The sequence below is a fragment of the Quercus suber genome, unplaced genomic scaffold, assembly GCF_002906115.3.
Source record: "Quercus suber isolate HL8 unplaced genomic scaffold, Cork oak 2.0 scaffold_564, whole genome shotgun sequence".
Lineage (NCBI taxonomy): Eukaryota > Viridiplantae > Streptophyta > Magnoliopsida > Fagales > Fagaceae > Quercus > Quercus suber.
In genome coordinates this window covers 135,822-160,031 of record NW_027070009.1, presented here as the reverse complement: position 1 = coordinate 160,031, position 24,210 = coordinate 135,822, and the positions used below count along the sequence as shown (strand labels likewise).

Below are 24,210 nucleotides of genomic sequence, written 5' to 3'. Positions count from 1 at the left end.
ACCCATCCACGATCTATCTTGCTTCTGATTTTTGATAGCTTTGATGACCTATAGGTAATCACCTTCTACCTCCACTGTTGAAATACTAATTTCTTGGGCAAAGATGAGAGCTCACCTAGCTGCCAAAGCTTCCACCATGTCCACCGAACTGGGTAGAGGAATACGCTGACTAAGAGCAGAGATGACCATCCTTTGCTCGTCCCGAACAACAATCCCTAAACCAGCAAATGCCATGTTCTCAAAGATAGCTCCATCAAAATTGATCTTGAACAATCCTATAGAGGGAGGCTTCCATCACACCACCTCACGTGGAACCACTAACCTCGTGGAAGGACGTTGCACGTCCTGGAACTCTTGCAGCAATTCCTTAGCTTTCTTGACCGTGTCTCCTACATCCCATACCTGCTGTTTTACTCGTAATTTGTTGCAACGGGTCCAAATACTTCAAGCAACCATGGAAAACAAAGCAGCAATGTTAGTGGAGGTGCCGAAGAGTATAAATGATACCAAGTCTCTAAAACTCCTAAAAACTTTTGTGTGTGGAAAACTAAAGGTCTGGTCCGAGAGCCACACACATTTGGCGTAGTCACACAACCAAAGGAAATGAAGCACATCTTCTAGGTGATAACCTCACGCAAGTTACAACTATTATCCGAAATGATGTGCTGGGAGCAAAAATTAAAATTAGTGGGTAATGAGTCAAATGCCGCACGCCACAAGAAATGTCTCACTTTGTTTGGCACCTTAAGCTTCCAAATTCATTCCACAGACATTTGCCAGCTTCGACATCCGATGAACCTGCTTGTGCCTGCTTATGCTTATTTGCCAAAAGCTGAGAGGCACTTTTCACTGAGTACAGACCATCAGGTGTTCTAGGCCAAATAAGAAGATCCTCATCTGTATGTAGGCTGACAGGAATGCTCTTAATACCCTCCGCTTCCCACTGAAAAAAATTCTGATCTATAAGCTCCATATTCCATACCTTTGAGCCAGGTAGAAACAGGTCCTTCACAACCACCAACGATGAATCGTGCTGAGGAGATAGGATCTTTCCACCTCCAGATGACTCCACCCATCTACTAGTCCATATATTTATTTTTGACCCATCCCCAACTCTCCACCTAAACCCCTTGTAAATCACCTCTCTTGCCTGCAAAATGCTCTTCCATGCAAAAGAACTTCGAGGATTGATGTCCACGTCTAAAATACTCCCATTAGGAAAATATTTAGATTTAAAAACTTTGTAAAGCAAAGTATCCTTCTCATGGTAAAGCCTCCATACATGTTTCACAAGTAATGCATCATTAAATTGTCTTAGATCTCGGAAACCCATTCCACCAAGAGATTTTGAGGAGCAAAGAGTACTTCATTTCACCCATTGCATCTTCCTTGCATTATCTTGATGCCCCCACCAAAACTTGCAAATCATTGCTTAAATGTCTTTGATTAAGCCTATTGGCAATTGAAACACGCTCATATAATATGTAGGGATGGATTGGACCACCGCCTTAATCATCACTTCCTTTCCAGCTTGTGAGAGTAGCCTCTCCTTCCACCCTTGCATCTTATTCCAGATCTCTCTTTTGTTTGGTTGAAACATGCTTTCTTCTGCCTCCCCACAAAGGATGGTAAACCCAAATATTTCTCATAGTGTTTTATGGCCAGCACACCCAACAAGACCTTGATTTATTGCTAAACATTTTCAAGGGTATTTCGGCTCAAAAAGAGAGTGGTCTTAGCCATATTCACCTGCTGACTTGATGCAACTTCATACCAGTCTAGAATTTGCTGAATTTTCAAACATTGGGTCGTGTTTGACTTGCAAAATAAAAGAGAATCGTCTGCAAAGAAGAGGTGAGTAATTTGTGGGCCCTGTCTACTAATTGATAAGCCTCTGATCTCGTTATCTTCGGCAGCTTTGCAAAGGAAAGCATTTAAACCCTCTGCACAAAACAGAAATAGGAAAGGAGAAAGAGGATCACCCTGTCTCAAACCCCTAGATGGTTGAATAAACCCCTGAGGTTCTCCATTAAGCAAAATGGAGTAAGTCACTGTTGAAACACATTGCATGATCATAGCTACCCATGAATCTTGGAATCCCATTTGCAAAAGGATTTTCTCCAGAAACTTCCATTCCACCATATCATAGGCCTTACTCATATCAAGCTTCAAGGCCATAAAACCCTCCTTCCCAGAGCATTGGGTTTTTATATAATGTAAGGATTTGAAAGCTATCAAAATGTTATTAGTAATAAGTCTATCTACAGTAAAAGCACTTTGAGCCTCTGAAATTATAGAGTTGAGCAAAGGCTTTAATCTGTTAGCAATAACTTTACTAATAATTTTATAATACACATTGCACAAACTAATAGGTCGAAAATCTAAAACATTCTCATGATTGCAAACTTTAGGAATCAAAGTAATAAAAGTGTGATTGATGGACTTAAGGAAAGTACCAGAATTAAGACATGAAAGGACAGCATTAGAGACATCAGGCCCCACATTCAACCAAAATGACTGATAAAAAACAGGGGGCATCCCGTCAGGACCCGATGCCTTCGAAGGAGCCATTTGTTTGATGGCAGCATCCACTTCCTCTCTGCTGTAAGGTTTCATTAATTTAGAATTCATGCTGTCCGTAACAACCCTTTTCACACACTCCAACACTCGGTCAAGATCATGAACATTGGATGATGAGAAGAGTCTGGTATCAAACTCTACAAAGATCCTAGAAACAGCCCCCTCATCAAACTGCCACACACCATCTACATCCCGAATACCTTTGATAAAATTTCGCCTTTTTCTTTGAGTTGCCACCGCATGAAAATACTTAGTGTTGTTATCGCCCTTCGCCACCCATTGCATTCTAGCCCTTTGTCTCCATATTCGGCTCTCTTTCTCAAGCAGTAAATTCAGCTCAAGGTTGAAAGAGACAACCAAGTCGTAGCTACCTCCATTTACTACAAACTCTTCGGCCTTCCATAACTCCTCCTTTTCTTTTTAATCTAATTCTTAACATTGCCAAAGTGCTCTCTACTCCAAGACTTCAGCATCTTCTTACATTTCTTAAGTTTTTGTGTCACCTTGAACATTGGAGTGCCATGGTTCTCAACTTGCCAAGCTCTTAATACCGTGTCGCCGCACCCTTTATCAGCCAGCCACATCTCCTCGAACTGAAAAGGTTTCCTAATCCAATGCTGGGCTTCATTATTAGGGTTAAGGTGCAAGCAAATAGGTCAATGGTTAGAAGAATAGCAGTGAAGGTGCCTCATTGTAACTGCCGAAAACTTTGACATCCAATCATAATTGGCCACACCCCTGTCTAGATGTTCCCATATCATATATTTGTGCCTCCTACCATGCCAAGTGAATTCTGGTCCTATAAAGCCGAGGTCTAGAAAACCACAAAAATCCAATGCCTCACGAAAAGCTTGCATTTGTGCATGCGAGCGAAGTCTGCCACCTCTCTTCTCCTTAGTGTGTAAGAGTTCATTAAAATCGACCATACAACACCAAGGTAAATGAGGTTTCGAGTGCAGCAAATGAAGAATGTTCCATGCCTCTTCTTTGTGGCTTGCATTTGGCTCCCCATAAAACCTGGTAAACCTCCATACCTCCTTTGTCCCACTGTTCATGACTACATCAATGTGATTCTTTGAAAAGCTATCAACCCAAACAACAATGTCAGACTTCCAAAAAAGAGCTAAACCACCTCCCCTATCTAGATTAGGAACAGTAAATAAACCTGCATATTTAATCTTACAACAAATCTCTTCTAACCGGTTTTTATCAGACCAAGTTTCTGACAGAAAAATGATTAGGGGATCTTGTGCTCGAATGATCTCTTCAAGCTCTTCCTCTGTTCGTAGGTTCCCAGGCCCACGGCAGTTCCATGCTAGGCAACTCATTGATCTCGGGGGGTTGACTTGCAGCCTCCATCATTGTCACGTGCATTTTCTTCCCTAATGTCTTACCTTCAGAAACATCCTTCTCTTCACGTACAAACCTTTTTTTTCTAAGTCTGCATGGGTTGAGTTTCAATAGAAGCCCGATCCTGAACTAATCTCTTCCAGCCCCGTGTATTACTTTTTAACTCATGTGGGCTTCCATGTGTGTCATGTGTTTCGTCCCGATCTGAATGAAAGCCCGTGGAGCTAGGATTCATGTGATTTGAATGACCCTCGGACTAGTCCACAACAATCATCGGCCCAATTGTGCTTAGGCCCACTTCTGGAGGGTCAAACTTGGATAACTCCTAGTCAATCTCCTAAAGCACAAGCTGAAAATCTGGTTTCTCGACCAAGATGCACTTCGAAAACTTTGTGTTTACTGTGATCACGGTATTTGTTTCCATAAGCAGTGTTCTGTGTACCGGAGGTGACCCAACAACAGCACTGGGTTCACTGAACTGCGATGTTTCATGTTTTGGTACCCCCACTTTTCCACAGGCAATCATTTCCCTTTCCTTCCTCTTATCTTCCCCATTCGAATCTCCACCATCCGTCCCTACTTCCACACCACCCACCTTAACCGATGAGCACTTTCTGTTGTTAAAGGTTAGGGCTCGAAGCTAGGCACCAAACTACCTATCTGCCTCAGTCAGGGATCCTTGACTTTGTATCCAAAGCTCACAATCCTTATCGCTATGGGAAAGTCTGCCACACCAGTAACAAATATTTGGTAGACGTTCGTATTTGAACCTAATCCAACCAGCCTCCCCATTCTCTTGACGAATTTTGCGCCCTCTACACAAAGGTTTTGACGTATCAACCCCCACTCAGATTCTCATGAAGGTGCTACCATCTTGATTGCCCTACTCTTGCAGTCCCTGATGTACCTCTCCACAGACCCTTCCAATCTCTGCCGCTGCTTTTGGATTCATATCCCCAACAGGTAAGTCATGGATTTGGACCCAAAAAGATGTCCTGTCAAAAACAAGGTCTTTAATGGCAACGTTTTTCTCCATTTGACACAAAGAGACTAAGTGTTTGTCATAACTCCATGGTTCACCCATAAGGACTCGATCTACATCCAACCTATCTGAAAACATAAAGAGGACCACGTGATTTCCCACATCTTTAACTTCAAATCCACCCTTCGTCTGCCATAACTGCTTAAAGGTCCGAGCTATGGCCTCCATATTTAGGACACATCTAGTAAAAAACTTTGAGGCAAGAACCTTACCTCTTGTGGTCTTAAAGGTTTAACCATTGTACTTGTTAGAATGGCTTGAATTGTCAAAATTGGTGGCTTAACATTAGCCAAGGATTCATTAGGAAGTTGCAAGAAATTGCATGATTTCTTGCGTGAAGAAACACAACTCTCATGCATTAAATTGTTGCATGGACATAGCCGTATTTATTGACTTCTTGATTGATAGAAGTCTTGTATTCCCATTGGTCTAGAACACTTGAGAAATAGCCAAAATATGACTTCATTGAATTCATGAAGTGTCCAGAAATGGTAAGGAACAAAACCGACTTGTAAGTGTATTCATGCGTAGCCGAAATGTATGACTATTGGCAATAAATGCTTGCCATTTTTGTTGACTTGATATGGTGAAATTTCGGCTGAAGGTTTGGCTATAAATAGAGGTGGATCAAATGAGGAGCAATGGAAGGGAGCTACGGATAACTTCCTCTGTGTGTGCGCACCAAAGTGTAGGAAGTTGTGGCTTGCAATTTGTCCAAATACAATAGGGTGTTCTCTATTTACTTGAGAGAGAACCAAGGGTGTATTTGGGGTTTGGGTTTGTGTGAGAGTGTTTTCAAGTCACTGTTGTAATCTCCAAAGTTATTGTGAAAATTATTCTGTCGCCTCCCGTGGACGTAGACATATAGCCGAACCACGTAAATTCCTTGTGTCATATTATCTTCTCTCTCTCTTCTTTAACCTTGTGTTAACAGACTTATTTCACCCAATACGCGCAACAGTACTCATTCTCTTCCTCTTCTGTCAACGAGAGTTTTTTCCATAACACCGATAGATCTTCCATGATGGCATAACACTGATTCTTTACTGGAACTACGAACTAGGGAAGCCTAAACCCAAGGGTTAAGCATGACCTTCTACTAAGCGGCTAGGGTTTTATGGGAGCGTCACCCTAGCCTTTAGAGAAACCTTTTTTTAATAAATTTTTCTTTTTACGTTCCTTATATATATATATATATATAGTGTTTTATTAATGTATGGGGGCATATATTAACAAACTATTTTAAGAAATTTTTTTGGGAAATAAAAAAGTTATTAACTTTCTTTTCAATTTTTTTCAATTTTCAATAAAAAAATTTCCTAAAATAGAGAAATAATATATGCCATAAGGGCACACATTAACCAAACTCATATATATAAACTATCAATAATATAAAAGTGGTAGTGTGGTACATTGATAATTGATACTAAAAAACTATTGGGTAAATTATTTAATTAGTTTATAATCTTTACGTTATGTGCCAATTTAATAATAGATCTTTCAAATATGTCAATTCGTCTTTGGGTATTGTGTCTATTTGCTCAGTGGTGGATGAAAAATGCTCATCCTTATTATTAAGGGCATAGAACATTTTGACATAGTAACAAAAAATTATAGACTAATTTGACACATTTAAAATACGAAGGACTAAATTGGCATGTATGGTAAATGTTATGGAGTAGATAAATAATTTACCCAAAATTTTATTTATGTGATTTGTCATTTGTGTTTGTTTTGGGGATTACATTTTTTTAAAAAAAAAAATAGTTTTCGTATATGTGAAACAAAAAATGTAAAATTTAATTTATTTATAAAAATCTAAATTAAATGTTAGATTATTTATAAAAGGAAATTGTTAGTGAAGGTACTAAGAGCATTAATTTAAAAAATATTTTTATAAATATTTTATAAAAAAAATAATTATTTTACAAACTTTTATATTTCTCATAAAAATAATATCAAATTTTTTCTTTTTATATGTAAGTGTCAAAACTGTCTTAATATAATTTATTAATAATTACTTTAAAGCAGCGTTAACACAACCCTATTAACCAATACATAAAAAATACTGGTTAAACTCACCCTTTAAAATCTTCTCAAAAAAAAAAAAACTCACCCTATATAAATTAATGTCAGATCTACTAACAACAGAGGCGATATATCCTGTACCCGGCATGCCGGGTACAGGATATACAAAATTGACCTACAATATTTTGTTGAGATGCGTGCAATCTTCATCCACAAGATGCCGGCTACAGGATATACAAAATTCCAAAATAGACTTACAGCATTTTGTTGAGATGCGTGCAATCTTCATCCACAAGGGATGTGATGTGATAGCCATCGTCCCCGATTGTCGATAGTTGCAAGTTTCCAACATTTTAGCGGTGGGAGTGGGATGTGAGGTAGGGCCCAAACAATTTGGCTAGATCACGCATGGATTAGGACTAGGCCCGATGATTTTTTTTTTTTTTTTTTTTATAAAAAATATTTTTATAAATATTTTATAAAAAAAATAATTATTTTACAAACTTTTATATTTCTCATAAAAATAATATCAAATTTTTTCTTTTTATATGTAAGTGTCAAAACTGTCTTAATATAATTTATTAATAATTACTTTAAAGCAGCGTTAACACAACCCTATTAACCAATACATAAAAAATACTGGTTAAACTCACCCTTTAAAATCTTCTCAAAAAAAAAAAAACTCACCCTATATAAATTAATGTCAGATCTACTAACAACAGAGGCGATATATCCTGTACCCGGCATGCCGGGTACAGGATATACAAAATTGACCTACAATATTTTGTTGAGATGCGTGCAATCTTCATCCACAAGATGCCGGCTACAGGATATACAAAATTCCAAAATAGACTTACAGCATTTTGTTGAGATGCGTGCAATCTTCATCCACAAGGGATGTGATGTGATAGCCATCGTCCCCGATTGTCGATAGTTGCAAGTTTCCAACATTTTAGCGGTGGGAGTGGGATGTGAGGTAGGGCCCAAACAATTTGGCTAGATCACGCATGGATTAGGACTAGGCCCGATGATTTTTTTTTTTTTTTTTTTTTAACTGACCTCTACATACTTTAACAAAATCACACGTGAAAATTCTAACTTTATGATAGATTTGGAAGATTCGTGAAAATTCTAACTTTATGATAGATTTGGAAGATTACATAGCGGAGTTAAGAATTTTTGTTTGAGGCTAAATTAAAACATTAATATATTTATCAAGATAACCTCTCATACACATATATATATATATATGTTTTTTTTATAAACAAAATTTAGGTACAGTACTTTAGGTACTATTTCTTAAGTTCTCTTCTTAAGATTTAGCTATGTAGCTTCCTAACTTAAAAATATACTTCTATTTCATGAGAAAAAATTTACATGGCAGAATCTTAAAAGGGGAACCTAAGAAACAACACTTAAGTATTGTACCTAAATCTTACTCTTTTTTTTATTATATATACACACTTTTTTATTTGATAAGTTATATATATACACACAACCAATAAAAAAAAAACATAGTATTTTCAATCAAAATTATGTTTAATGACGATCTTTCATAAAATTAATAAAATTTATTTTTACCATTTTCATAGTGAAATTCTTAAAAAGTTTCATTTTTTATACAAATTATCAAATTTTGTACTAATGTAAGTAAAAAATCATTCAATTGAACTAATAAAATTTTCAAAAACATGAATGATCCAAAACTTGAAGGAACAAGTTAGGCTCCTAACATATTTGAAACTATCTTACTTTAACTCATTATGTGGAAACTAAAGAGACATTTCATGTATAGTTTTAGTGACAAGATTTTTTTAATGAGTCAATGACTTGTTAATCGCCACATAACGAGTTGAAAAAGATAAATTCAAACATGTTTGGTGCCTACCTAACTTAAAAATACACTTCCATCTCATGAGAAAAAAATCCGCATGGCAGAATCTTAAAATGTGAACTTAAAGAACAACACCTAAGTATTGTACCTAAACCTTGCTCTTTTTTTATTATATACACACATTTTTTTATTTGATAAGTTATATATATACATACACCCAACAACAACAAAAAAAACATAGTATTTTCAATCAAAATTATGTTTAATGACAATCTTTCATAAAATTAATAAAATTTATTTTTACCATTTTCATAATGAAATTATTAAAAAGTTTCATTTTATATACAAATTATCAAAATTTATAGTAATGTAAGTAAAAAATCATTCAATTGAACTAATAAAATTTTTAAAAATATGAATGATCCAAAACTTGGAGGAACAAGTTAGGCTCCAAATATATTTGAAACTATCTTATTTTAACTCATTATGTGGCAATTAAAGAGACATTTCATGTTGTGGGAGGACTTTCGTCTCGGTCCCTAATCAGGTATTATTCGCTGATTACACACACTAAGGTACACCCTTCCTTAGGCCAAAGACTTATAAGACAAGGGTGTGAGGCGTCTCTCCCCGATATGAGATTGAGCAAATTTGTGTGGGTGGGACTTAAGTCGATCATTGCCCATCCCAAAACAAACAATACTTGATTGGGGGCTAAGACAAAAGTCCTCCCACAAAAGACATTACCAAATATGAACTGAACGAATTAGAACACACTATTAGAGTATTCACAATAGTGGAGCTAAAAATTTAGCTATTTGACACCACAAAAAGTTATTTTATCTATTTTACCTGCACACATGTTGCAGCAATGGATCTATTTTAACTTTTAACACAATAAAATAATATAAATATCATAACAAAATAAGATATCTATTACAATAAAATAATATATCCACTACACACAACAATTACACAACCATCACAGCCACACACAATCAAGCATGGAATAATTTTTTTTTTTTTTTTAATTTCTAAGCTACAGTGCACATCCATAAATAGATGTGCATTGTAGCAATGAAGCTAAAAAAAATAGCTTTAGCTCCACTTTTGTATGGTTATTTTTGTGGAGCTAAAATAGCTATATAGCTTTTTAGCACCAGTGCTACAAGTGCTCTAATATCCTATACTTGGCAATGTAATACTTAAAAAAATAAATAAATAAATAAATAAACATTTATCATAAAAATTTTAAATTTTTTTAATTTAAATTGTATTTTTTATATCTCTTGCAAAGTTAATAGTTAATCATTGGTTATTTTTTATTATGGATATTATGATAATTTATATTACGTCATTATATATGTTATATGACTTGTCAATTTATAGACATAAAACCACTTAATTATAATGCTATAATACAAATATCGGTCACATACTTTTCATAATTTTTTTCCCATTTATTTCTTTAACATTTTGTAGAATATTATTTTTAACCATTGGATTTTTTTTAAATGAAAATTGATGGTGAATGGATACTTGCTGAACTAAATAAATAATACAATTTTTTATAATTAATTTCATATTTGTACTATATATATATATATATATATATATCAAGTTCATCCACATGTGATGTGATGTCACTTTGTTGCGTTGTTATTAAAACACACATGAATTCTTCATATAAAATATTATTTAAATAAGCTCCTCATTCTAATTTTTTTTTTAGAAAATTGTACTAACTCTCTGAGGTATTTCGTTATACGCTCACTTTTTTTATAGTTTTAAAAAAGACACTCACCTTCTCTAAAACACAAATTATTTATGCTGCTCTATTCTAATGACTAAAAAAAGGGTTTAAACAATGTAAAGAAAAAAAAATACTTTAACAGAATCCCAAATTTTTTATTAAAAATAAGGTGAATGACAATTTAAGTGGAGAATAAATAAGAAATTCAAAAAATTTAAATCATTTTTTTTAGTCATATGGGAGAGGTCAATATAAATAGTTTACATTTTAGCGAAGGTAAACATCTTATTTTGAACTAGATAGGTGCAAAGTGTTTTGAGGTGAGGTCAGCATAGTTTAACCTAAAATTACCGATTAGGGACATATAAGTAAATTACAAGACTATGAATACTCCCACAACCAATTGGTTTTTGGAAAATTATTAAGCACTCATAGAGTACAATAATGTAATACTTCCTCCTTCCACATTTATGATGGATCCCGCCATAAATTTAATTAGTAAGATTTATCATGAAAGTGAGAGTGAGAATACCATGCCACCATATTTTCGGATTAACTAATAATTAGTCTAGTTTTCCTACAACATTTGGAATTTGCATTTTTAACCTCCATTCAGATAGTTATTTAGGTTTTTTTTAGGAAATTTCTTACAAAATGCCTTAAGGATAGTGGTTAAAATGCATTTAATGTTTTATTAAATAATATTTTTATACACTTTTCAAAAAATAAAGTCACAATAAAGTTGTACATGTAAGCTAATAAATCATTAACACATGTATATTTATTGTTTAAAAAGTATGCATTACAACTCATAATTAAACATTTATTAATCTTTAATTTGTGCCATTGTGAGATAGAATGCTTATTAATAGACCCCCCCCCCTTTTTAATAAAAAAATCTTTCAATTTTCTTTATTAAAAAAAATAAAAAATAAAAAATAAAAACTCATCTTGTACAATGACAAACTACATGTTTCAATTAGCCACATGAAAAGTTGTGGCTAAAATTGTGCATTTATTTTATTTTATTTTTATTTTTTATAATACTAATTTTTTGTCCAGGAATACTTAAAGTTGAACATTTTTTTTCTTCGCTAATCCTAATCATAGTAAATCATGTGGAAAGCTGTGCATGCTTTTGTAAGAATATGATTTTTCTCCAAATTACTTTTCTTATATCTTTTAATTAGATGTAAAATTTGAAAATCTCACCGTTTGATAATTTGAAATTTAAAAATAAAGTTTCTTCAAACTAGTTTGCAAACTCCTTTTATATCTTTATATTAAATGTGAATTTTGATAATCTAAGCGTTAGATTGCATGTTTTTATTATATTTTTCATGCATGTAAAATTTCAAGAAGATCAAAAATTAATTGCTATCTCATCAAGCAAATATTAAAATTTTAAATTTTTATGGTTTAAAATTGGATGTAAAAAATAAATTTATTGATCGAATAGTAAGTAATATCCAATTTGAACAAAATTTGATATGCATGTTAAGAATTTAAGGAATGTGAAATTTTATGATTAGATTTTCCAAATTCACAAAAAAATAAAAGATATATAACAAATTTGAAAAGTTTATTTCCAAATTAGTATATTGAGAAATTTTATTCTAATAAGAATATGCAAATAAACAATTAAATTTTTAAAATTTACATCCGACAAGAATATATCAGCGGAGTTTGCAGGAATTTCCTTTCAATCCTTTTATCTTCTGTGGTACTAGTTTTTTTCTTGTCACTACAATTTTCCAGATTTTTTTTCTCGGAATACCAAATCGGCATCTGATTTCTGTGTTTCAACATGAATAACAAGGTCATGACACATTGGTGTATAAGGTTTTGAAGGCTAAGTACTTCCCTGCAAGTGATTTTTCACAGGCTGTTTTGGGTAACAATCCATCGTTTACTTGGCGGAGTATTATGTTTGCTCAACCTCTAGTTAAATATGGCACACGTTGGAGAGTTGGAGATGGTGAGAAAATCAGGATTTGGGGGATAGATGGCTGCCTAAACCTTCTACATTCATGGTTTCATCTCCCAGGTTGTTTATGCCAGAAGATATGAAGGTCCGAGATTTGATAAATAAGGAAGAGGCTTCTTGGAAGGTTGCTGCCATTGATGCTCTGTTTTTGGCGCATGAAGCAGAGGCTATAAAAGCAATTCCTTTAAGTTCTAATATGCCAGAAGACAAACTGATTTGGGCTTGGAGCACGAATGGAGCTTTTTCGGTGAAAAATGCATATTGGGTTGCAACTCAAATGTCTTCAGCCTTATCCACGGTTTCAAGCTCAGATGGCAGCCAAGAACGCAACTTCTGGAAACGTCTATGGCAGATCAACGTGCCTCCAAAAATAAGGCACTTCTCTTGGAGGGCTTGTAGAGATATCCTACCCTTGAAAACTAACCTTGTTAAAAGAAATGTTTTGCAGGTTGATACATGCGATGGATGCAATGAGGAGGCTGAGAATTCAATCCACTTCTTTTGGAAATGCTCCCGTGCTAAAGAACTATGGTCTTCATCGAAATTGGTTTTTCCCACCGTGATGGATCGTCTTGGTTCGTTTAAGGAGATGCTATGGTGTTTGATGTTGGACGAAAAGACTACACCAGAAACTATTGAGCTGCTGCTGACTTCTGCGTGGGCTTTGTGGGGAAACAGAAATGATGTTCGTCATGGTGGAAAGTGAAAGGATGGAAGAATGCTTCTTCAATGGGCTGTGCAATATTTGGAGGAGTTCCAGGCTGCTAATGAATTATTACCAAATTTTCAAGAACCAGTTCAGTTTGTTCAAAGATGGAATTCACCACCAATATCGGTGTTCAAGTTTAACGTTGATGGTGCTGTGTTTGCAAAGCTGAATTCTGTGGGAGTTGGAGTTATTGTACGGGACTGGAATGGGCATTTTGTAGCAGCAACATGCAGAAAAATTCATGCACCTCTGGGACCACTTGAAGCGGAAGCGAAGGCCGTTGAATTTGGTTTACAATTTGCAAAGCAGCTTGGGATTACAGATTTAATACTTGAGAGTGATTCGCTAATTGTATCTAGAGCATTAAATCTTTCTTTCTCAGCCCCGGTCTCAATTGATGCAGTCATTATGGGTATTGGCAAAGCTTCCTTGGAGTTCAATAATGTTGGTTTTTCTCATGTTAAGCGAAACGCAAATATCCCATCTCATTTGTTAGCAAAGTATGCCATGGGCATAGTTGATCAGTGTTTGTGGATGAAGTATTGTCCTGGTTTCCTAGAATTGGCAATTCTTCATGATGTAAACGATATTGTTGTTTGATTAATATTATGTTTGTGTGATTTCCTATCAAAAAAAAAAAAAAAACAGCTGTTCAAAACCGTGAACTTACTCACCAACCCAAACCAAAAGACAATTTTGTCCCTGAAATTTTTTCAAAACTCCGCCAATTCTTGCCTTTATTTCTTCTCGTTTCAAAAGTTCCAACAAATCTATTTCCCCAAAAATAACCTTTCCGGCTCCCAAAAAAACAAAAAAACCATTTTTTTTCTCCAATCTCTCTCACCTACCCACACTGCCTTCCACCCGCAACTGCCGCCTGCCCCACCGCCTGCATTGCCGCGCTTCCGCTCCGACCTCCCCATTCCGGTTCTGACCACCTTCAGGTACTCTCTCTCTCTCTCTCTCTCACTTTCTTCCCATCTGAAAATTGAAACCCAAACTCCAAAGGTATTTCTGACTTTGCCAGCCTGGATTTACTGTGTGTACTTTTTTCCCTTTTTTGGTTATAACTTATAACAAACAAGCACACTAGCTACCTATAATTCCAACAAACCAACACCATTCTCGTGATTTTGAACTTTCTGAATTCAAGCGCTACGATTTATAATTGTAAAGCAAAGGCCTTTGCTTCATAGTTCATAACTCATGGAATTCCAAGCATTCCAGGACAATGCTTGGTACGAGGTTGAATTGGTAAGCAATGGTGACATACTCACCATTAAGTACAAGAACTTTGCGGACGAGTGGGATGAGATATATCATGTGGGGAGATTCAATACTGTGAAAGAGATAGAGGATTTCGGGGCCAGGTTTCGACGTAGTAGCGTGCAGTTGCAAGATGGGGAGTGCAGGAAAGTGGTCGCGGGCATGAAAGTTTGCGCCACGCATTATACTGATAATGGGGAAGTTAAATTCTACGATGCAACTGTTCACAAGGTGCAAAAGATCCAACATTCGTTTAGGAATGGAGAAGAAGAGTGTTACTGCATATTTGTGCTTTTGTGGCAACACGGTCCTTCAAAAGGCACAAAAACATATGCAAGTGTTGCTAGTATTTGCCTCATCCGACATGTGCAAGGGCTTGTTGATCAAGCCCTCGACTCCTTCTTGAAGATAGCAAGAGAGAGACTGGGAATTGCATCCCATAATCAGGATTCTTGTGTTCAAAAAGGTCTGGTATGCGAAGACCCAGGTGCTGCATCATCTTATCAAACAAATTCTTTCATAGATGTTGATGCGTTTTTTGAGAAATTAAGGAGAGTCAGACGGTTTAGATGTGCGGCCAGAACTTTTGAAGGGAGGCTTAATGGTCAATGTAAAAAGTGATCGAATTAACGTGGAATGAGCAGAAGGAAAGAGTGTCAATTAAAACGATGTGAATATAAGTTATAAGAAAAGACAGTTTTTAGATATGTATTGTGGAGATGATGCTAGACAGAGTTGAGTAGTTTAAAAGGCCTATGAACATATGATGTGGCTATGTTCATGAGGAATAGTTCTGGTTGCTCTATTAGTTTGTTGGGGAATAGTTCTGGTTGCTTTACTGTAAAGAGTGCATATCTTGTGGATATGTCAATGGGGAGTAGGGAGGAAACTGGGAATTTATCCAATGATGCGGGTATGAGCTACTTTTGGCATTCCTTGTGGCATCTGAATCTACCTAGAAAGAATTTTGCAGGGAGAGTTTGTGAAATTATTCTGCATACTAGGCTTAATTTGCATAGGATGGGTGTTGTTTCACAAACTGCTGTGTTATTTGTGGTAGCGAGACTGAATCTGCAGAACAAGTTCTGTGGTCCTGTTGTTATGCAGAAAAAGTATGGGAGGATTGTGATTTAGGTCCTATAATTCATAATACTGTGGGGGTGTCTTCTATTGATTTTTTGTGGCAAGTTTTGAAGAAGGATGGTGTGGAGACAATGCAACAAGTAGTTACAGTAGCTTGGGCTATTTGAAATCAAAGAAACAAAGCTCTCTTTAATGAATCTATCCAATTGCCTCATTTGGTTGTCCAGCGTGCAAGGAGATTTTCTTAATCATGTCAGTGGGGAAGGTAATGGTGTTGTTCATGTGCTCGCCATGCTGAAACTTTATGCATTTATTCTGTCTGGTTGGAGGTGGCTCCTGTTTCTGCAATGCAGCCTCTAAAGATGTAACTTTTGGTTAGTTAATGACATGTTTCGCTTATTTCTATCCAAAAAAAAAAAAAAACTCTTAGATTCTAAGCTACAGTGATAGCTCTTCCACTAATTGTTACATACATATCCTACATGATTAGAAGAATTGATTGAAGCTTTGACAAAAGATCAGTAAGTCCATGGTTGAATGTATCAATTTGAAGCTAATTACATGCATAACAAGATCAAAGATGATTGCTACCCATTATTTTATGCTACACTTCATAAAATGTTCATTCAGAATCAGTTAAATGGCTTGAGAGCATGAGCAACTATCTTGTTTCTTTTGATACATATTGTTTTTTATTTTGAAATATAAACCAGAAACTCTAGGGGATTAGAATCTTTAAGAGTAGAAGTTGTGAGATAAGATAGACTTTTTAGCAGGAGTGAGTTTGAGTGAAAAGGCACGATTTTAAGGTTCTTTCTTCCTATTGGCTCTTCGGGTTCAGGTTGGAAATGCCCCAAACTCCTTTATGCCAAGACCGCTGTAACTTATATGGATTGACAAAATTGACATAGTGCCGCTTTGCTGAAATTTACATAAATCTTTTTCCTCAGGAGGCTGCAACACCTTCCATTATTCTATTAAAAGAACTTAATAACACTTTGGGTTAGTGAACAGTTTGGTAAAATGCCAAGAAGGGTGTCTTAAAAGATAGTGCAAAGTTATTCATGTGTATAAAACATAACTGTTAAAACTTTTTGTATCACTGTATGACAAATACCCTTTTACCATCTATGATGAAAATGGCTCTCATCTCAAGAGGCTGTAAAACCTTCCATCATTCAATCATATCAGATTTGGATCCATACATTAGGGGTGCAATTACTCCCTCACTTCACTTGCCCAAAAAAAATTTTTGCTACACTTTTTTTACGTTTTACCTCTATTTTATTTATATATTTTTTATTCAAAGATCGGGGATGAAAGTTGATTTTTTTAACTCTCAATTTCAAATATTGAGAACAATTGCACATGGTGGCAATACCTAAGGTATTGCGCATATTCTAAATCCAACTTATAACACTTGGGCTTAGGGAACAGATTAGTAATATGCCCAAGAAGGGTGCCTTAATAGATCGTGCAAAGTTATTTCATGTGTATAAAACATCAACTGTAAAAACCTTTTGTATCACTGTATGATACACGCCCTCTGACTGTCTATGATGAAAATGGCTTTCATCTCAAGAGGCTGCAACCTCCTCCATCATTATTCAATTAAACCAACTAATAACACTTTGGTATACTGTGAACAGTCTGGAAAAATATGGAAGAAGAGTGACTTAAAAGAAGAGTTAACCTTTAACACTCCAGTATAAAGCTGAAAGCAAGGCCAGAAAAATATTGTGGCTATGGAACCTTAAATAAACTGCCAAGTTTATTACTCAAAACCATCTTAAAGCTTCATCAAACACATGTTTAACAATTTCTCATTCACCACCACCAACAACATTGGTAATAACTGATGACAGGATTGGAGTTCAATTGCTCCTGTCTACCATCCAGATGTACCTCATCCGCATATTTAAATGAATCCACAATGTTCAATTACGATGGTTTAAAATTTTAAAATAATAATAATAATAATAATAAAATCTATGCATTCATTGGATCACCATCCCAAGCCACACAACAGAGCAACAAATGTTGATTGGCATGGCAACAGGAATCTTGGCTGTTGAATTCAACATCAAACAAGTAAGAAAAGAACAGAGGAAACAAAGCAAACTGAATTTCAATACCATCTGGTTAATCAATCAAATACAATAACACAAATATCGTAGTAAACCTCAAAACTCCAAATTGCACAATCAAATGTAACCTAATCAAATAGACACAAACCAGCTATGAACTAGAATAATACTCTGAGAGAATGTGAAAAAAGAAAAAGAAGGAAAAAGTGAGAGAATGAGCATGCGAGTGCAAAAAATGCAGGGGAAAAATACTTTACATCTAAATACCAGGGCCTTCATCGTAACTCCAACAAGATTCTAGAGCCTTGGTGCATGATACGTCATAGACATGATTTGTTCACTAAGCATTCCCATGTGGTCTCATTCTATCATGTAACAAAGACTTAGATGTTCTAAACCACATAGAAATTAAAAAAAAAAAAAAAATTTGAAAGCAAAAGATACTATTTTATATCAACAGGGCTTTCACCATTTGCAGAGGCTATGCAGAGCAGCATCCAACTTTTTTCACGGCTGATACATCATCTTTAGAGCCAACATTAATAGTCTGTCCCTTGGGCAAGGCTCTGGGTCATCCCCAACGTCAAGAGCCTTCCTGCTGACTACACGATATATCTGAGAGAGCACTTCAGTGAAGGCATTTTCCACATTCAAGGACTCTAGGGCAGAGGTTTCCATGAAAAAGGTATTCTCTCTCTCGGCAAAAGCTGTGGCATCCTCAGTTGAAACAGCACGCAAGTGACGCAAATCTGCCTTGTTTCCCACAAGCATGATGACAATGTTGGAATCAGTATGATCACGAAGCTCCTTTAACCATCTCTCCACATTTTCAAAAGTGACATGTCTAGTGACATCATAGACAAGCAATGCACCAACAGCTCCTCTGTAGTATGCACTTGTGATTGCTCGATATCTGTAGCACAGAATGTGAAATGAGAAGTCTACTCTACAATGAATGATAACATGGAATCAACAGAGAGTAAATTATTTTGTTCCACAAATAAAGAAAATGAGTACATGAAGCAAAAAGTAAAAATCAGAAAAAAGGAAATTTCCTTGTAAAAAAGAGAGAAAGAAAAGGTCCAATCTAAACAGATCCAATAACTTATAAAATTAAAATACAAGCATAAAAAGTTAAAAACTCTATCTTCTCAATCTTTCTTTGTTTCCATACTGGGAAAAAAAAATTAAGCTAGTGTATCAAAGTCATTGATTAGCTTAAGATGGAAATTAGTAACCCACAAAAAGTGAGAAAATGTAAAATAAATAAAAGGCTTTGGAACCAAAGAGATTAAATTAGGAACTGTGTGACTTGCAAGAAAAAGAAAGGAGTTTTGAAACCTCGAAAAGGCAAATACAATTAATTCAAAACCATTCAACTTATTTTTAAGATGAGATAATCCTTCCTTTCAACTTCTGAAAGATAAACAAAACAAATAAAACTTTGATGACATAGTCATATGTTTGTGATATATCTAAATTGATTTGATCCTCAAGTGATTTACCAAAGTTTACAGTTCTCCAAAGAAGATACAGAGTTTGGGTAAATTGTACTTTCCCATTCCAAAGTATGAGGAGCGTAGCAATTTTCCACTAAATTCAAAATTGAGCAATAAATCCATAGCATTAAGAGAAACGACACATAATCACCTGCTGTTGGAAATTGCTGTTAACTAGGTTCCAAAGATAAGAGAATGTGTTTCAAACCTTTTTTAATACTTTTTTCCATTGGTGAGACAAAAATAGTGCAGAGGAACATATACTAATCTGTCTCTTAGAATTGGATGATATCATACAACTTTATGAACTAATTGTTTTGTTCTACAATGTTAAATAATTTGTCTCATGTTTTTGTGAAAATCAAATGCTCCTTGACTTACCTGGTTTAAAACATCCCCCATTTGAATACTTATTAGGTGTGCCCCTGAAATATAAGCAAGGTGTGTTCATCTTAATCACTTCAGGAAGCACAGCATTTCACACCATCGGCAGACCAAGAACTAAACTATAAGCCTAATCACTAAAAGCATTATTAACGTCCACATGCTCCCCACCATCTCTTACACAAAACAAAAACCCTCTTTCCTACATTTAACACAATTGAATTACAACAACAACAAACATGCCTTACTCCCAAAATTTTGGGGTCGGCTGTGGATCCAAAACAGATTAGTTAGTGCCGTCCACATATATTCTTTTCCTCCATTCTGTTCTATCAAAAGTCATACTCTCTATAGCTTCCTTAACATGTCTTTTTTACTAACACAATCTAATTATCACCCCCAAAAAAACGAAAAAAAAAAANAAGGGAGTATTTTTGAGTTCAAAGCGCAGTGATGGCTTCATATGTTGTCTCTTCAAGAACCCAAACTCAGTGGCTGCCTCTAAATCGAGGATTCTTCAAGGTTAACTTTGATGGTGCTGTGTTTGAAGAGATACAGAAGGTTGGGACGGGGGTGATTATTAGAATGATCAAGGCTTGTTTATTGCTGCTCTAAGCTCTCTGGAAAATTTAGGTCTACGCTGAGGAAGCTGAAGCTCTTGCTGCTGTTTGTACTCAGTTTTTTGCTGCCTGTGTGTGTCCTTTTGAAGTGGTTGTAGAGGGTGATTCTCATATGGTAATCGAAGTTTTGAAATCTGATGTGCCAAATTTATCTAAAGTAGGCCATTAGCTGGATTTAGCTAAACACATGAGTAGATCTTTCGGGGAGATTTTCTTTAATCATGTCAGTGGGGAAGGTAATGGTGTTGTTCATGTGCTCGCCATGCTGAAACTTTATGCATTTATTCTGTCTGGTTGGAGGTGGCTCCTGTTTCTGCAATGCAGCCTCTAAAGATGTAACTTTTGGTTAGTTAATGACATGTTTCGCTTATTTCTATCCAAAAAAAAAAAAAAACTCTTAGATTCTAAGCTACAGTGATAGCTCTTCCACTAATTGTTACATACATATCCTACATGATTAGAAGAATTGATTGAAGCTTTGACAAAAGATCAGTAAGTCCATGGTTGAATGTATCAATTTGAAGCTAATTACATGCATAACAAGATCAAAGATGATTGCTACCCATTATTTTATGCTACACTTCATAAAATGTTCATTCAGAATCAGTTAAATGGCTTGAGAGCATGAGCAACTATCTTGTTTCTTTTGATACATATTGTTTTTTATTTTGAAATATAAACCAGAAACTCTAGGGGATTAGAATCTTTAAGAGTAGAAGTTGTGAGATAAGATAGACTTTTTAGCAGGAGTGAGTTTGAGTGAAAAGGCACGATTTTAAGGTTCTTTCTTCCTATTGGCTCTTCGGGTTCAGGTTGGAAATGCCCCAAACTCCTTTATGCCAAGACCGCTGTAACTTATATGGATTGACAAATATTGACATAGTGCCGCTTTGCTGAAATTTACATAAATCTTTTTCCTCAGGAGGCTGCAACACCTTCCATTATTCTATTAAAAGAACTTAATAACACTTTGGGTTAGTGAACAGTTTGGTAAAATGCCAAGAAGGGTGTCTTAAAAGATAGTGCAAAGTTATTCATGTGTATAAAACATAACTGTTAAAACTTTTTGTATCACTGTATGACAAATACCCTTTTACCATCTATGATGAAAATGGCTCTCATCTCAAGAGGCTGTAAAACCTTCCATCATTCAATCATATCAGATTTGGATCCATACATTAGGGGTGCAATTACTCCCTCACTTCACTTGCCCAAAAAAAATTTTTGCTACACTTTTTTTACGTTTTACCTCTATTTTATTTATATATTTTTTATTCAAAGATCGGGGATGAAAGTTGATTTTTTTAACTCTCAATTTCAAATATTGAGAACAATTGCACATGGTGGCAATACCTAAGGTATTGCGCATATTCTAAATCCAACTTATAACACTTGGGCTTAGGGAACAGATTAGTAATATGCCCAAGAAGGGTGCCTTAATAGATCGTGCAAAGTTATTTCATGTGTATAAAACATCAACTGTAAAAACCTTTTGTATCACTGTATGATACACGCCCTCTGACTGTCTATGATGAAAATGGCTTTCATCTCAAGAGGCTGCAACCTCCTCCATCATTATTCAATTAAACCAACTAATAACACTTTGGTATACTGTGAACAGTCTGGAAAAATATGGAAGAAGAGTGACTTAAAAGAAGAGTTAACCTTTAACACTCCAGTATAAAGCTGAAAGCAAGGCCAGAAAAATATTGTGGCTATGGAACCTTAAATAAACTGCCAAGTTTATTACTCAAAACCATCTTAAAGCTTCATCAAACACATGTTTAACAATTTCTCATTCACCACCACCAACAACATTGGTAATAACTGATGACAGGATTGGAGTTCAATTGCTCCTGTCTACCATCCAGATGTACCTCATCCGCATATTTAAATGAATCCACAATGTTCAATTACGATGGTTTAAAATTTTAAAATAATAATAATAATAATAATAAAATCTATGCATTCATTGGATCACCATCCCAAGCCACACAACAGAGCAACAAATGTTGATTGGCATGGCAACAGGAATCTTGGCTGTTGAATTCAACATCAAACAAGTAAGAAAAGAACAGAGGAAACAAAGCAAACTGAATTTCAATACCATCTGGTTAATCAATCAAATACAATAACACAAATATCGTAGTAAACCTCAAAACTCCAAATTGCACAATCAAATGTAACCTAATCAAATAGACACAAACCAGCTATGAACTAGAATAATACTCTGAACCCCCAAAAAAACGAAAAAAAAAAAAAAAAAACTACGTTGCCAGCTTGAACAATATCAAAATCCATGATCAACCATACCAAATCCAATGAAAAAAAAAAGAAAAGAAAAAAAGAAAGAAAGAAAGAATGAATGAATATAAACAATCAAAACCAAGGAGAATTCTAAAGCATGAATCAAATTCATTGACTACCCATTACCCTTCACACAAAAACAACACATTTGACACATAACCCACAATCCAATAATCCAAGACACGCCATGACCCACATTCAATATTGTGAAACACCCAAGATCCAAATTAAGAAACCCATTACGAAAAACAAAGAATGAAATGAGAAATGGGGATGGGGATGGGGTTTACCTTTCTTGGCCGGCGGTATCCCAAATCTGGGCCTTGACGACCTTGTCATCGACATGAATGCTACGCGTAGCGAATTCGACGCCGATGGTGGATTTGGACTCGAGGCTGAACTCGTTTCGCGTGAACCTGGAAAGCAGATTGGACTTGCCGACGCCTGAGTCGCCGATTAGCACCACCTTGAATAGGTAGTCGTAATCGTCGTCCGCTCTATACGCCCCCATTTTATTTGGTTCGTTTGTTTGTCTTTTGAGCTTGAAATTTGGGGTAGGAAACGAGGGTTTGAAGGATCAAAATATGAAAATAGGTTTGGATTTGATTTCAATGGGATCGGGAAATGGTTTTTGAATTTCTTCGCATTTGAGATTTTGAGAGAGAGAGAGAGAGAGAGAGAGAGGGGACGCTTGTATTTGTAAAATACTACGACAGAAGAGGGAGAGAAATTCAAAGCTAAAGTTAAAAATAAAGAGAAATTCAAAGCTAAAAGTTAAAAATAAATATATAAGCATTGAAAAAGATAGAAATCCCGAATTTGGATGAATGTAAATTATCATAACTAGTCGCTAATTCGTGCGATGGACGAAAAAATTAAATTTAAAATTAAATGTATTTAAAAAAAAAATAGAGAGTCTAGTATTAAAAAACTACTGTATTAATTAAAAGTTAATAGAAAAATTATTTTATAATTTAAAATAGTTTCCCATAGGTATTGTATAGGTATCAATCAAGTAGGATGCATATTTTAAATAAATAAATAAAAAAAGAATGTATCAACAAAGTAGGATGCATATTTAAAATAAATAAGAAAGACAAAAGTAGCCACCGTCCACTATTATAATTTATTTATTTATTTAAAATATGCATTCTACTTGCAGTACACCACCACCATATGTATAGAGGTTATTACATGCCCTTGTTTAGTTTCTTATCAATGTAAATTGCCACTTTTAATATGAATAATGCACCATATTATTCTACTAATCAATCTGAGATTCCAAAATTGAGTAGGAAACATCTAAATCACTCCCTTATGGACTATACTTCTCCTTAAAAAAAAAAAAAAAAAAAAAAAACTATGGACTATGTCACAACATTATATAAAATTGATTATTGATGACAGGAAATTTGTGGTTTTGATGGTTAGGAATAAGCTCTTCTTGTTGTTATTGATGACAATTTTTTTTGACAGAGTGTTTTTCCAAGATCATACGAGGGTTTTATATATAAAATTCATAGTAGTAAAAGTTACACCAAACAACTCTTGCACTCAACCAAAAAAAAAAAAAAACACAAAACACAAAACTACTCTTGCACTCGGCAAAAAAAATTCAAAAAAAAAATTCAAAACTACTCTAACAATTCCTTATAAGAGTATTGTAATCACGTCAGTAGAT

The 24,210-nt window shown here is 35.1% G+C and overlaps 2 protein-coding genes and 1 pseudogene across 2 annotated transcripts; 2 read left to right on the top strand and 1 right to left on the bottom strand.

Moving 5' to 3' along the window:
* Positions 1 to 13,292: 13,292 nt before the first annotated feature.
* LOC112017269 (uncharacterized) lies at positions 13,293 to 13,883 on the top strand. Its single transcript, XM_024049735.1, has one exon. It carries the CDS (start codon positions 13,293 to 13,295, stop codon positions 13,881 to 13,883), a length of 591 nt encoding a protein of 196 aa, XP_023905503.1.
* A 606-nt stretch (positions 13,884 to 14,489) lies between these two features.
* On the top strand, positions 14,490 to 15,170 carry LOC136063708 (uncharacterized). Its single transcript, XM_065764489.1, has one exon. It carries the CDS (start codon positions 14,490 to 14,492, stop codon positions 15,168 to 15,170), a length of 681 nt encoding a protein of 226 aa, XP_065620561.1.
* A 2,570-nt stretch (positions 15,171 to 17,740) lies between these two features.
* LOC136063707 (ras-related protein RABA1f-like) lies at positions 17,741 to 23,276 on the bottom strand (annotated as a pseudogene).
* Between the last annotated feature and the right edge of the window lie 934 nt (positions 23,277 to 24,210).